Genomic DNA, 14193 nt, shown 5'->3' with positions numbered 1-14193 from the left:
AAATGGTGCGCGCGAAAGTTTGCATCCGGAACTGCCGGGTGCCATGTCATCATACACGTCGGCGCAGGATGAAGTGGCGCCCGACGTTTGACCTGTGGGACGTGCGGACGTCCAGACGTATTATTTTTTTCGTGCGAAAGAGGTACCCTATAATTAGGGCTGTCAATTTGGCTCGTATTGTTAGACTGGAAATGTAAACGAGCCGAACACAAACAACAGTTTGTTCGCTCGTGTTCGGCTCGAAATTACTAGAAAAAAAAATTATATAACTTTTTCTATAACAATATATTATATATATTATTTATATAATAATATATTATATATATTTATGTCTAAATTTAAATCATAACACCTCATGTGGCAGTATGATTAGTGTCTTTTTTATATTTGATCCAGGTTCGAATCCCACACTTTATATCTATTTTTCTCAATTTAATTTTAACGAGCCAATTTCGAACCGAACACGAGCCGAACACGAACACTAATATTTAAATCGAGTCGAACACGAACACACTATTCACGAGCCGATTTCGAACACAAGATATTTCGAACGAGCCAAACACGAGCCAAGTCTGAGCTCGCTCAAGCTCGGCTCGTTTACAGCCCTACTTATAATATAGAGGCAGCTGCAAACATTTCACTTAATTATAATATATTGATAAATTTAAAATTTTTTATATTTACTCTTATAACTCTCAAAATTCTAAATTACATTAAGAAAATATCACTAATATTAACCTTTGTAAAGTGAAATATACTTTTAAATGCATATGTTTTGTTATAAGTGAGACATTTAAATATTACATAAATAAGCATGCAAATTTAGATAATAAATAGGTAAATGTTTTGTTATTGTATGGCATGCAACAAATAAATACTTTCACAAATATAAATATATATATATATATTCCATACATACCACACAATTCTTATCAATTTACATACCTAATAGCTAAACATAAATTTTTTACATTTATACCGCTCTCTTTATGCATGAAAATATATATTCCATTTTTAAAAGTCAATAATAGATTTTTTTTTCTTTTAATGCCATATGAAAGATTTGAGTGTTATAAATGTAAAAATCAATGTTTAGATATGTTACAAAAATTGTGGTGTGTAATTTGAAGGGTAAGTTTGGGGCAGCTGCAGCTTATTGAATAATATGTTGATTAGCTGATTAAAAATAATCAGCTGATAAGCTAGTTGCGGTGGCTATTATAAATTTTTATTTTTTTTGGAAAAATCAGACGGCTGTCAGAAAATTGCCACCGCATGCCCCCGCACCTAGATAGTTGCGGTGTGAAAATGTTGCTTTCGGCGTTTTGAAAACGCATAAATTGTCAAAACGCAGTTTACCCAAACAGACTAGATACGTTTTCAAAACGCCACTACACCAAATAAGCTACCCCAAATGGACCTGAAGTATTACTGGCTACTTGATGCCAAAAGAACTAATGTCAATAATGCAGAGAAAAATAATGCTTTTTCCCTTCAAAGTTTCACATTTAATTATTCAAAAACAATACATACAAAATAAGTAAAAGAAAAAAAAAAGGAAAATATACATAGAATATATCAACACCTTGTAATAATAAAAAAATGAGGGTTTACAATGCAAAACACAAATATTTCTGAATAAGGCTGGTACTTTCTCAAAAATTGACTCAAACAAGGCTTCATTGAAAGAACTAGGATTAATTAATCTGCTGGCAATTTAATCTCATTTCTTAATCAAGTTTAGCATTAAATTATGAGTAATTATTAGGCTAAGATTGTCTTACACTTTCTGAACTGCAACTACAGTGGTGGACTTGCTGCAACAATGGTTATCAAAACAAGCAGCAGCCTCAGCAGATTTGCTGTAAAAACTGAGCCTGCGTGAATGCAAAAACACATTCAGGGGGGATTTTACATATATACCAAGCAATTCTTATATATTTACATATCCTATGCCTAAAGTTTATATATTTACACTTATAATACTTTGATATCATATCATTAATTTGTACATGAAGAGAAGTTATGCATGTAAATTTGAAAGTTTTGGCGTTTGATACATAAACATATAAGAATTATGTGATATGTATGTAAATGACCCAAATGATAAATAAAAAGAAGATTTACATACATACCGCTGAATTCCAATGTATTTACATATCTACATCAAAACTTCAATTTTTACGTGCATGCACCGTGCTTGAAAGGTTGTATTTCACATTTTCAAATGGTGGTACTTTTTATGAGATGCAACAAATTTGGTTTTATAAATGCTAAAAGTAAAATTAAGGTATTAGATATGTAAATACATATAAATACATAGAAATTGGATGGTGTTTATGTAAATGAAGCCGCAGAAGAAGACAACAAAATGAAGGATGGGAGCGTTATGGTGGTTGGAATGAAATGAAACTAGCTTTGTTTGATATCCACAAGGAGCTGAAACTGAGCAGAATTAACTACTTTCAACTAATAAGAAGATTTACAGACAAGAGTACTGAATTCCTAAGTATTTGCATATCTAACACCTAAAATTAAATTTTTACATAGATACCACCTAACATATGCATGAAAAGGTGTATTTTACTTCTTAAAATTTAAAATGGAGGTATAAATATAAAAAAGCAAAATTTAGATGTTAGATAAGTAATACATAAGAATTGGGTGGTATGTATGTAGCATGAAACTGTTGGCTTCCAATTTTCGGAAGTATAGCAGGTTGGAAGTTTGCTTAGGACTCCATAGTGGAGCTTAGGACACTCTTAGTGGAGCAAAATAATGCAGGGGCATTTTGCAAATTCATATGTATTCAAATATCTACCACCATTTACATGCATACCACTCAAATCATTAACATCACATCAAAAATATATCTATCAATACTTTTCTGAATGTGAAATACATATTTTCATGCACGGGTTTATGACACCAAGGTGTTCAAAATATACATATCAAACTTCAGGGGCGTTAGATATGTAAATAGAAAAGAATTGTTTTGTATGTATGTAAATTTCACACCAATGTATAGGGGCAGTCTCCTAAAGCTGAAAAAATGAATGGTTTGTGGCTATTCTAAGATCAATCTCTGCTTTCTAGAGATTCTATTTTGCCTTGAAAAGTGTGCTGAGGCATTTTGTTTAGACCTGATTGAATATTTAGGGTTTTTCTCTCTCCTCCAACGGTCCAAAATTCAAACGCACTTATGCTAATGATGCTAACATTTACTTTGGAGCTCGTAATTTTCATTAAAATTAAGGGTATTAATGTATCTACTTTAGACTAACAATTTAACTTCATAAAATATATCAGAGAACTCATTTTCAATGAGGTTGCATCAATAAAGCTTAATCTAGTGTTTGAGTCAACGCTGAAAATATAAATATTAAGAGTTTTGTTGACTGTATAATATTTTAATCTTTCTTACATAATGAATGCTTGTATAAGAAGCCTGTTTATTTCTTTATTTTATTTACTTTTAGGGAGCATAATAAAGTAGAGAAATTAGGAGAACAACCCTCACCTTCTGAATGATTAGAATCAACCTTTGGAGAAGACGATGGCGTCGAATTTGTCAAAGAATACCCCAAATTATCGCAATTTGCATCTAACATACCTATAAAAAAAAAAGTTTAAATAACTTAGTCACTGAAGTTTGTTGTCACAAACTTTGAATAAGAAATTTACAACATTACTAAAACTAAATTTCATAATTTTGCATGGATTTAAAGGAGTAAGTAACTGTATACTGTAAATACAGATTCTGAGATATGAAAAATGCAATATTATAAGAAGAAAGAAAAGGAAATAAAAAAACAAAATGCATCAGAACAAATTTTATTTGAATAACACTCAATTCATATGTATTTACATATGAAAAACCAAAGCTTCAATTTTTACATATAAATCACTTTATCTATGCATGAAAAGATGTATTTCGTCCTTTAAAAGTTAAAATAGTGATATTTTTTATGTGATATGAAAGATTTGACTGGTATAAAATGTAAAAAAAGTAAGCTTTGGGGTAAATACCCCTGTTTATTTTTATTTTGGGAAAAAGCTTGGGGATGGTAATTGCTTACATTCTTTAATGCATGGGAAGTTGGAGATATTAAGAAGATTGCTGTAACCCTCTTTGCATTTGCACTTATGATCAAAAGCAGATATCCTCTCACACTCGCCTTCTCCGCAGAAAGACCAGAAGCAGGCTATGAAGAAAATTTATGAAAATAATGCAAAGATTATAATTATTATTATTATTATTTGCAATGATATATTTCAAAAATAATTTAAGATAAATTAGAATGCTTACGATCAAAAATGTTGCCTGCAGTGCTGTTTAGAAATGGGGGCTTGGAGTGATCTAGAGATTCATTGTAGCAAGAGAATTGGTAATCACCTGAAAACAGTTAGTATTTACTCGTGAGAAAAAAAAAACAATAAATCAGCTAAATATCTTCGTAAAGCACTAATTAATGATTTTGTTGGGGATATTTTTGTAATTATTTTACTATTATACAGCTATCATATAGCTGTTTGACTACAATTTTTTTGCAGAATCTACTTATTTTGATATCTAACACCAAAACTTCAATTTTTATATATCACCTTATTTGTGTATAAAAAGTTGCATTTTACATTTAAAAGTTAAAAGTGGTACCTTTGATGTGATATGAAAGATTTGGGTGCTATAAATATAAAAAAGTAAAGTTTAGGGGATAGATATGTAATTATGGAGGAGTTTAGTGCTCTGAATGTAGATGCCCCCCCATTTTTTGTTATTTTTCAAAAATTTCTATGAAAAGAAAGAGCCTTTTACAATTCAAATAAAATTAATAGACTTTTTTAATAGCTATTTTACAGCCATCTCAAATAAGGGAGTTAATAGCTTTTCAAGTTCATAAAATAATAGCAGAAATGCGCTACACAAGTCAAAGATGCGTCAGAAAAATCCAAAGCAGTTGAAAATCATCACCAAATCCAACTATTTCTTCCAAAATCAAATCTTTTTTTAATTAAATCATTTAAATTATATTTTTGTATATAATTTTGATATGGGCAATTACATACATAGCACTCAATTCTTAAGAATTTACGTATCTCACACCAAAACTCCCATATTTACATGCACAACACTCAATTCTTTTGTATCACATCAAAAATATCACTAATTACCACTTTTTAATAGCCAAATCCACATTTTCATGCAAGTAAATATGGAAGTTTAGGTGTGGGATCTGTAAATCCATAAGAATTGCGTGCTAAATATATAAATTTCCCTTTTTTATAAAATAAAGTTAAGGAGAGAACTCACAGTCAGGAATATTGCACGGGAGAAATCTGAAATGGTTGCCAAAATGAAGCTGACTCCATCCGGGTTCGCAGACGCAGACAAAGCCTGCCATATTAGCAGCTGGAGATTTGCAAATTCCCCTCCCACAATCCACATTCCCACAAAGGTCCTCATCAACTACATAAAATCAATAATGTAATATATATATATATTTGCATTAAATGTCGTGAAGTTCATTATTTTGATGGTGAAAGATAATAGAATTAAAAATGCAGCATTAATGATTATTTTATGAACAAGAATAAGTAATTTGTTCTAGTATCAGAATTTCTTGAACACTACTAGTACAAGTAGGCTTATTAATGAGTTTTGAGTATAAGAAAGCCTACTCCTATGAAGAGAATCTCTCTCTCTCTCTCTCATCTACAAATTCATCATACATACCACCAATCACCAATTTCTTATGTATTTACATATATAACACCTAAACTTTGTTTTTTACATTTATACCTCCCACAACTTATATATCACATAAAAAAAACTATCATTTCAACTTTTAAATGGTGAAATACAACTTTTCATGCATGGATTAAGTGGTGTGTTTGTAAAAACTAAAAGTTTGGGTCTTAGATATGTAAATACATAAAAACTAAGTGATATGTACGTAAATCTTCCTACTTTATATAATCTCAAATCTGTAAATGATCACAATTGCATTTCACCAATTTTAATGATGATTACATCATTCATAATGTATGAGAAAAACCCTTCATACAAAAATAATCCAAAGGCAAATAAAAAGAAACGGCATATAAAATTCCAAAGTATTTGAAACTCTATAATTCAAAATTGCAATTATCTTCTCCAATTTCAGAATCATCCATTATGAAAATTTCCATGCATATAGTGGATGAGCAAAATAATCAAAAAAATTCTAGAGTGAAAGGCCATAATATCAAAATTTGATTGGAGGGAAAATGATAATTCTCCTTCTATGAGAAAAAAAAAAGTCATCCATAGATATAAACATGCATGCAAAGAAAATTTTTACATTTCTAACCTCTCATCAAAACATGCAAAAGAAATAAAAATTCGGCTCCAAACAGCATATAAAAGATAGACAGAACTCATATTATAGAAGTTATAGATATCTCAGGAGGAAGCACCTGCAACGATACTTGAAAGAAGAAGAAGAAGAATGGCAGAAACCAAAAATATATAGAGAATGTGTGAGAGAGAGAGAGAGAGAGGGGAGAGAGGGAGAGAGAGAGAGAGAGAGAGAGGAGAGAGAGAGGGAGGGGGAAGGGTATAAAAGTGGAATTTGGAATGAAAAAATAATTTTAATAAATATCAGTAGATTATGAGAGATTAGGTGAGGTAAGCCATGCTTCTTTCGTAAACTTATAAAGCTCTCCTCCTAATCAGCAAGGTTTTCAAGTTTAGGCAGAACCATCCAAACCTTTACAAAACTCTGTTTTTAAGACTTATTTCAAACTGATAAAAAATATATATATATTTCAGTCCCCTGTCAGAATTAATCTGAAATGACCAAAACCGTTGATACCCAATCAAAATCCAACGGTAACTCACTTAAAAACTCATAACATAGAACTTTTTTTTTATGCCTGCTCAAAATAATTTTAGGAAAATCTAAATAAATAAATAAATAATTGTCATCCAAACAAATAAAAAACTTTTGCTATATAATCGCAGCTGTTACTGTAATAGTTTAAATCTCAACGTCTCAAGAGTGTGAACAAACGGTAACCTCTAAACTATTCAAACTATTATTCATCTTCTTCTCGTGATTAACTAATAAGTTGAAAATTCTAATTCAAAGTCATTTATAAAATAAGTAAAATTCAAGTTTAAAAAACAAATTATTTTTAAACCACTTAAATATTTAAAATGCAACTTCGAAATGTAATTAGAAAAAGAGACATGATTAATTGGGTATTTATTAAAAAAATTAATTATCCGTATAATTATTCATCAAGATAAAATATATTTTATTCTAATCTATTTTTGAATTTTTAGTGTTAGTGAAAAGATTTAAAGCTAATTAACTTAATTAAATATTAGTATGCCTCATTTTAGAGGTGCATAATACTAAAGAGAGTTGATATTAGAACATGAATTTAAATAATAAATATGTCATCAAGCTGTCAATAAATGAATATTTTATGAGTTTTTTTTTTCAAAAAAATTAAATAAAGGAATATATTATTATTCAGCTTGGTTTGTTAAAAAGCTTAAAAGGGCGGGCGGCATAATGAGGATTAAGGTTAATATTAAAACTAGAATTAGATTTTCTATAAATATTTAATATTTAAGGTTCTTTACACTGTGAAAGTTCATATAGTAAACATATTTTTTTTAAATCTAACATCATTTGCTAGAAAAATTAGGAGAACTAACCTCACCATCTGCATGATTGGCATCTAACTTTGGTATAGATGATGTGGACTTCGTCAAAGAGATCTGCAGATCAACGTTATTGGCCCCTATGCACAACAACAACAAAATAAAGGATTAGAGACAAGAATGTAATTATACTTCAAATTTGGGATAATTATGCTTAGTCACCATTGAAATAATCTGCAAATTACAAATTTTCGATTGAGAAATGTCTATATAAAAAGATGATGAGAGCTTGTATATTAAAGATAAATTAATAAAACTAGACTTAGGGCCGGTTTGGGGCAGCATTTTGTGTGCGGCGTGTTTTGAAAATGCAAATTTTATTGTTTGGAAAAAACGGCGCGGCAGCTTTCTCGATAAATTTGCGTAAAACGCAGCCGCGGGTTTGTGTAAAATGCAGCCGAGGATTCGACCCCGCGGCCCGCATTTCTTCTCGTGCTTTTTACTCCGGGCACCTCCCTCTCTCGCTTTTTTTCTATCTCTTTCGACCCCGCTCTTACTTGAATTGGTTGTGAATAAGAAAAGATAAAAATATATATTAATCAGAAAGATAGATAAATTTAATTTTTAAATATTAAGAAAAATAAGGTCCACGCAAATTATGAAAATTTGAACAGAAGTTGTACAAATATATTTGCACAAAATATTTTAGAAATCCAATGCAACACTAAAAAGAAAGAAGAATGAGGATTGATTCATGGTAGTGACCACAAATAGTCTGGATAAGGCTAATGTTAATAATAGAATATGTAATAGGAATGCCAATGACATGATCTAGCAATCTGACCTGAAATCAACTTAGAAAATTTCTGATTCAGATTGACCATTACTATCTGAGTTGCCCGTCGTAAATTATAGACCAAATTATTATTCGGGTTATGTTCAAGTTGACCCAAATTACCAAAAAGCAACTCAAAATCGATATGATCACTATTTGTATTTGGGTCACTGTTAATTGGATTAGATAAGTCACATTCGGGCTAATTGGGTGATGTTGATCCTAAAATTGAACGATTTATAAAATTGAACTAGTTCCCAGGATTAAGTTTGAGTCTGTTGAATCCTTTTACGATGTAGGATCTTGTATTGTCCGTGAGTTGATACAATTTGGGAGAAACCTTATGAAAGGAGTAGAAAAGAGCTAAAGATTTTAGAGATTGTGTTGTTATTGATGGTGGTGAGAAAGAAGAGGAGAGAGAGAGCCCTCTTCCTTTCCCACATATTTGTATTTCCTAAAATATACTTGCCCTCATAGGGCTACAAATAATACATAAATGCAATATTATAGGTTGTGCTATACAGAGCCTGTCAAAACTCGTTGCTGATAAGATTCTAAATGTGGACGTCGTGCAATCAATAAATGGGCATGGACAATGATGGAACGAAGTTCCTTCTTCTTGTTGTGAAGGACTGTTGACCGAACTTGATAACGTAGCTTCATGGATGCAGACAAGCTTAGTTGGAGAGCTCGTTGGTTGTGGGCAAGCTCGATAGAAGAGCTCAATGAGCATGGGCAAATTTGATAGGAGAAGTTGGCATGAATAACGAGTATCAATGAGTTTAGTCAGAGGAGCTCGTATAAACACTGACACACTTGATAGAGAAGATCGTCAAGTCCTTCTGAGAGGCAAGTCTGGTAACTATTACCTCCATGGGTATGGCCAACATATATGATCGACCCGGTCAAGGCCAGCGCTTCAAATGTGGGGTGAATGAGCTTGATCCACTAGGCGCAAAGGTAACTATTACCTCCATGGGTATGGCCAACATATACGATCGACCCGGTCAAGGCCAGCGCTTCAAATGTGTGGTGAATGAGCTTGATCCACTAGGCGCAACAGGATGGGAGAATGAGAAGAAAATTGATCACCTCTATGAGTTATTAGAGGAATGAGAGTCGTAGCAAGTGCCATGCCCAGTCAGGTCTCGCCACAATATCTTTTAGAAATTTCTTTAATGAGAAGCAATTTAGATGATGCATTCAAGTGGGTTACAGTTTTTAAATACCTTAGAATCTTCATTTGCACGTTTAAAACCTTCTTAATTTGTCTATCTTGAGCTCCACTTCAAGTTGCAAAAGCTCCAAATAGGCTTAGTACGCAGTATCATCATCACTATAATTTAACCAGTAATTGAATAACTTGTAAAACACTTGGCATACAATTGGATAAGTCAACAAAAATTTATTATCATCAAATAACCAACTTATTTTAAATTGGAAGATTTACATACATACCACTCAATTCCTATGTATTTACATGTCTAACACCTAAACTTCAATTTCTACATACACATACGCATGAAAAGGTGTACAAAGTAAAGTTTACATGTTAGATACGTAGATACATAAGAATTGGCTGATATGTGTGTAAATACCCCTTTTTTTGCTCTCTTGTCCCTAATTTGGAGTTCAAAGCCATTTTTAGTAGGCCTCTCAGCTCTATCATACTTCATTAAGCTGAATTAAAGAAAAAAATGACAAATATACCTAAGAAGATACAGTGCAAACAAATTAATCCTTTTTTGTTGTAAGAAATGATTACTCTGTTGGAGCACTGAGAATGCAATGCAAAGCAGGTACATATTAGTATTATATTCCCCAAAAGTGACTCACGAACTAAAGAAATATACTTACAACAATATTCCTATCGGGCATTTCATCAAACACCTCATCAGCTTCCCTTATGAGCTCCACTGTTGAATGCCCACAAATCATTCTAATCAGTGAAATCACATCAGGAGGATTAAGCATCTCATTAAATAATTCACGTGCTAACTAAATATCTATAAACTTCATCAATTCCACAGCTTCAAATAAAATAGAACTCCATTACCCATCAAGTAAAATATGTTCCATACTGATCAGTGCTAAGTTCACACAAGCTTTCAGCAATGGCGGTAGAGAGTGGAGACTACGAAGAAAGGGGCAATTTAACCAGTAATTGAATAACTTGTAAAACACTTATCATACAATTAGATAAGTCAACAATAAGTCAACAAAAATTTATTATCATCAAATAACCAACTTATTAAAATAGGAAGATTTACATACATACCACTCAATTCCTATGTATTTACATGTCTAACACCTAAACTTCAATTTCTACATACACATACGCATGAAAAGGTGTATAAAGTAAAGTTTACATGTTAGATATGTAGATACATAAGAATTGGCTGATATGTGTGTAAATGCCCCCTTTTTTGCTCTCTTGTCCCTAATTTGGAGTTCAAACCCATTTTTACTAGGCCTATCAGCTCTATCAGACTTCATTAAGCTGAACTAAATGGCATTATTATGACAAATTAACAGATATTAAATAAAAAATGACAAATATACCTAAGAACATAGAGTGCAAACAAATTAATCCTTTTTTGTTGTAAGAAATGATTACTCTGTTGGAGCACTGAGAATGCAATGCAAAGCAGGTACATATTAGTATTATATTCCCCAAAAGTGACTCACGAACTAAAGAAATATACTTACAACAATATTCCTATCGGGCATTTCATCAAACACCTCATCAGCTTCCCTTATGAGCCCCACTTTTGAATGCCCACAAATCACTGTAGTCCGAGTCATCACATCAAGATTAAGCATCTCATCAAATAATTCACGAGCTAACTTAATATCTGCAAACTTCATCAAAAAATTACTCAGCTTGAAATAAAATAAAACTCCATTCTCCATCAAGTAAACAATCTTCCATACTGATCAGTGATAAATTCACACAAGCTTTCAGCAATGGCGGTAGAGAGTAGAGACTACGAAGAAAGGGGTCTTCTTCAAACAAACTGACGAGGAGAGCGGTATAGAGATCTCAGGCAATGTGTGTTTTCAGCGCGCGCATTGATTAAGGTATTTCAAAGAAGATAATTTTAATGAAGACAAAAGAAAAAAAAGCCTCTTTGCAAGATCAAAATCTACTGATAGAGCTGTGGTACAGAAAGAGAGGAGCTTTGAGAAGAAGACGCCGCCATGGATGGCGTTTGATTTGATCCAATGTGTTTGGATGTAGCAAAGTTCGTGATGGAAAACGTAAATATGCTATATGTGCATGGATTTATGACGCAATATGCTATAAACTTAAATATCAAAATTGGGGGGTTAGATATATAAATACATGAGAAATGAGTAGTATGTATTTAAATTTCTTTCGAATCTTTCATATTATATCAAAATTATTATTATTATTATTAAAAAATTAAAATGCACTCTCTCAAATTATGATAAAATTGTTTAAATATAAAAATTAATATTTAAATATGATATGTATGAAAATATATTTTTTTATTTATTTTTATTTTTTTTAGAATAAAATTTAGGACCTCTTAACTAATAGCTTAAGATCAATAGACTAAATATATCATTTTAATGACATTCAATTAAAATTTGGGTGGCTATTGAATTAAACTTTGTGTTAGTGATATTTGTTCTGAATAATTAGATATAAATCATCTGAAATATTGATATTTACAAATCTTAAAAATGACATATATATATACCTTCAAGTTCGTCTCTTTTCTATATTTCTTTAAGGTTCAATGAAGTGGGAAAATAGTATATTTTTAGGGGGCATAGTGAAAATTTCTAATATTTTTTTATTTATTTTATTTCTTAATTTTTCAAGAATTAGAAGCATAGTTTGAAATTTATAAATATGTCCAATTATATGATGCTATATAAATCATGTGTGTCTAATCACATTGTTCTCAATAGCAGCCCACATAAAATGATATTGGGTTGGTTTCCAGCCCAATAAATTGTTGATTTGTTAGCCTTCGATAACTATAGCTCTTATAAACATGATTGTACATGAGAAATTTTTTATTTTTTTTTTCAATAAAATCAAGAGCAACTCCCACATTAGTTATCTTTTAACCAATCTAATTACAAAAAATAACTAAGTAATAAAAATTTTGCGAAAATATTTAAACAATCAAAGATAAAATATTATCACATACAAAAGAGAATATTACGTCCAGTAAATCAGATGTGTGAACGATGACATGGATCGCAGATGTTTTACGGTAAATTAGGTATGTGCACAGTGACATGGATCAATCACAGCATATTGTGAATTTGATGATTTGGTTCAATCACATTGTCGTTCACATATTCATTATGCTATATCATTATCCATAATTCTTTGTTCAGAACAAATATTTTCTTCAAACACCCTTTGTGCAATTAATTTCATGCTCAAAATCTCTCAATCAGACCTTTAAGTTTAGCAAAATTCTTCCATATAGACAACATATGTTTCTGATCTCCATCGTTCATCAGAGCAAATATGTACTTCGGTGGGCCCCATTTTTTATTATTTTTTTAAATAATTACAAAAAATAACTTAGTAATAAAAATTTTGAGAAAATATTTAAACAACGAAAGATAAAATATTATCACATACAAGAGAGAATATTACGTCTAGTAAATCAGATGTGTGAACGACGACATGGATCACAGATGTTTGACGGTAAATAGGGTATGTGGACGGTGACATGGATCACACCATACTGTTCATTTGACGGTCTGATTCAATCACATTGTCGTTCACATATTCGTTATGTTATATCATTATCCATAATTCTTTGTCCAAAATAAATATTTTCTTCAAACACCCTTTGTGCAATTAATTTCATGCTCAAAATCTCTCAATCAGACCTTTAAGTTTAGCAAAATTCTTCCATATAGACAACATATGTTTCTGATCTCCACCGTTCATCAGAGCAAATATGTATTTCGGTGGGCCCCATTTTTTATTATTTTTTAAATAATTACAAAAAATAACTTAGTAATACAAATTTTGAGAAAATATTTAAACAACAAAAAATAAAATATTATCACATATAAGAGAGAATATTAAGTCTAGTAAATCAGATGTGTGAACGGCGACATTGATCGCAGATGTTTGACAGTAAATAGAGTATGTGGACGGTGGCATTGATCACACCATACTGTGCATTTGACGGTCTGGTTCTATCACATTGTCGTTCAAATATTCGTTATGTTACATCATTATCCATAATTCTTTGTCCAGAACTAATATTTTCTTCAAACTCCTTTTGTGCAATTAATTTTATGCTCAAAATCTCTCAATCAGATCTTTAAGCTTAGAAAAATTCTTCCATATAGACAGCATACGCTTATGATTTCCACCGTTCATCAGAGCAAATATGTATTTCAGTGGGCCCCATTTTTAAATTTTTTTAAATAATTACCAAAAATAACTTAATAATAAAAATTTTGAGAAAATTTTTAAACAACAAAAGATAAAATATTATCACATACAAGAGAGAATATTACGTCTAGTAAATCAGATGTGTGAATGACGACATGGATCGCAGATATTTAACGGTAAATAGGGTATGTGGGCGTGACATGGATCACACCATACTGTGCATCTGACGATCTTGTTCAATCACATTGTCAGTTCACATATTCATTATGCTATATCATTATCCATAATTCTTTGTTCAGA

At 31.2% G+C, this 14193-nt stretch overlaps 1 protein-coding gene and 1 long non-coding RNA gene across 3 annotated transcripts; both read right to left on the bottom strand.

Moving 5' to 3' along the window:
* Window positions 1-1609: 1609 nt before the first annotated feature.
* On the bottom strand, window positions 1610-11755 carry LOC110022532 (vitamin K-dependent protein S-like). 2 transcript variants are annotated; one of them, XM_020721525.1, is made up of 9 exons: window positions 11424-11755; window positions 11199-11344; window positions 11052-11118; window positions 7714-7794; window positions 5312-5467; window positions 4310-4396; window positions 4080-4205; window positions 3521-3613; window positions 1610-1877 (listed from the first exon to the last, which is right to left on the bottom strand). In XM_020721525.1, exons 2-9 carry the CDS (start codon window positions 11310-11312, stop codon window positions 1801-1803), a joined length of 801 nt encoding a protein of 266 aa, XP_020577184.1. In that variant the 5' UTR covers window positions 11313-11344; window positions 11424-11755; the 3' UTR covers window positions 1610-1800. The 2 variants fall into 2 exon arrangements, with proteins under 2 accessions (XP_020577184.1, XP_020577183.1); XM_020721524.1 differs by having other exon boundaries at window positions 11199-11755.
* On the bottom strand, window positions 8438-10608 carry LOC110022533. The gene is made up of 5 exons (XR_002293791.1): window positions 10546-10608; window positions 10347-10405; window positions 10200-10266; window positions 9461-9825; window positions 8438-9358 (listed from the first exon to the last, which is right to left on the bottom strand). It is a non-coding gene; the product is annotated as an uncharacterized LOC110022533 (long non-coding RNA).
* Window positions 11756-14193: the final 2438 nt, after the last annotated feature.

Source organism: Phalaenopsis equestris, unplaced genomic scaffold, assembly GCF_001263595.1.
Source record: "Phalaenopsis equestris unplaced genomic scaffold, ASM126359v1 Scaffold000196, whole genome shotgun sequence".
NCBI lineage: Eukaryota > Viridiplantae > Streptophyta > Magnoliopsida > Asparagales > Orchidaceae > Phalaenopsis > Phalaenopsis equestris.
Note: the sequence above shows the minus strand (reverse complement) of the source record. Positions and strands in the feature narration are given on the sequence as shown.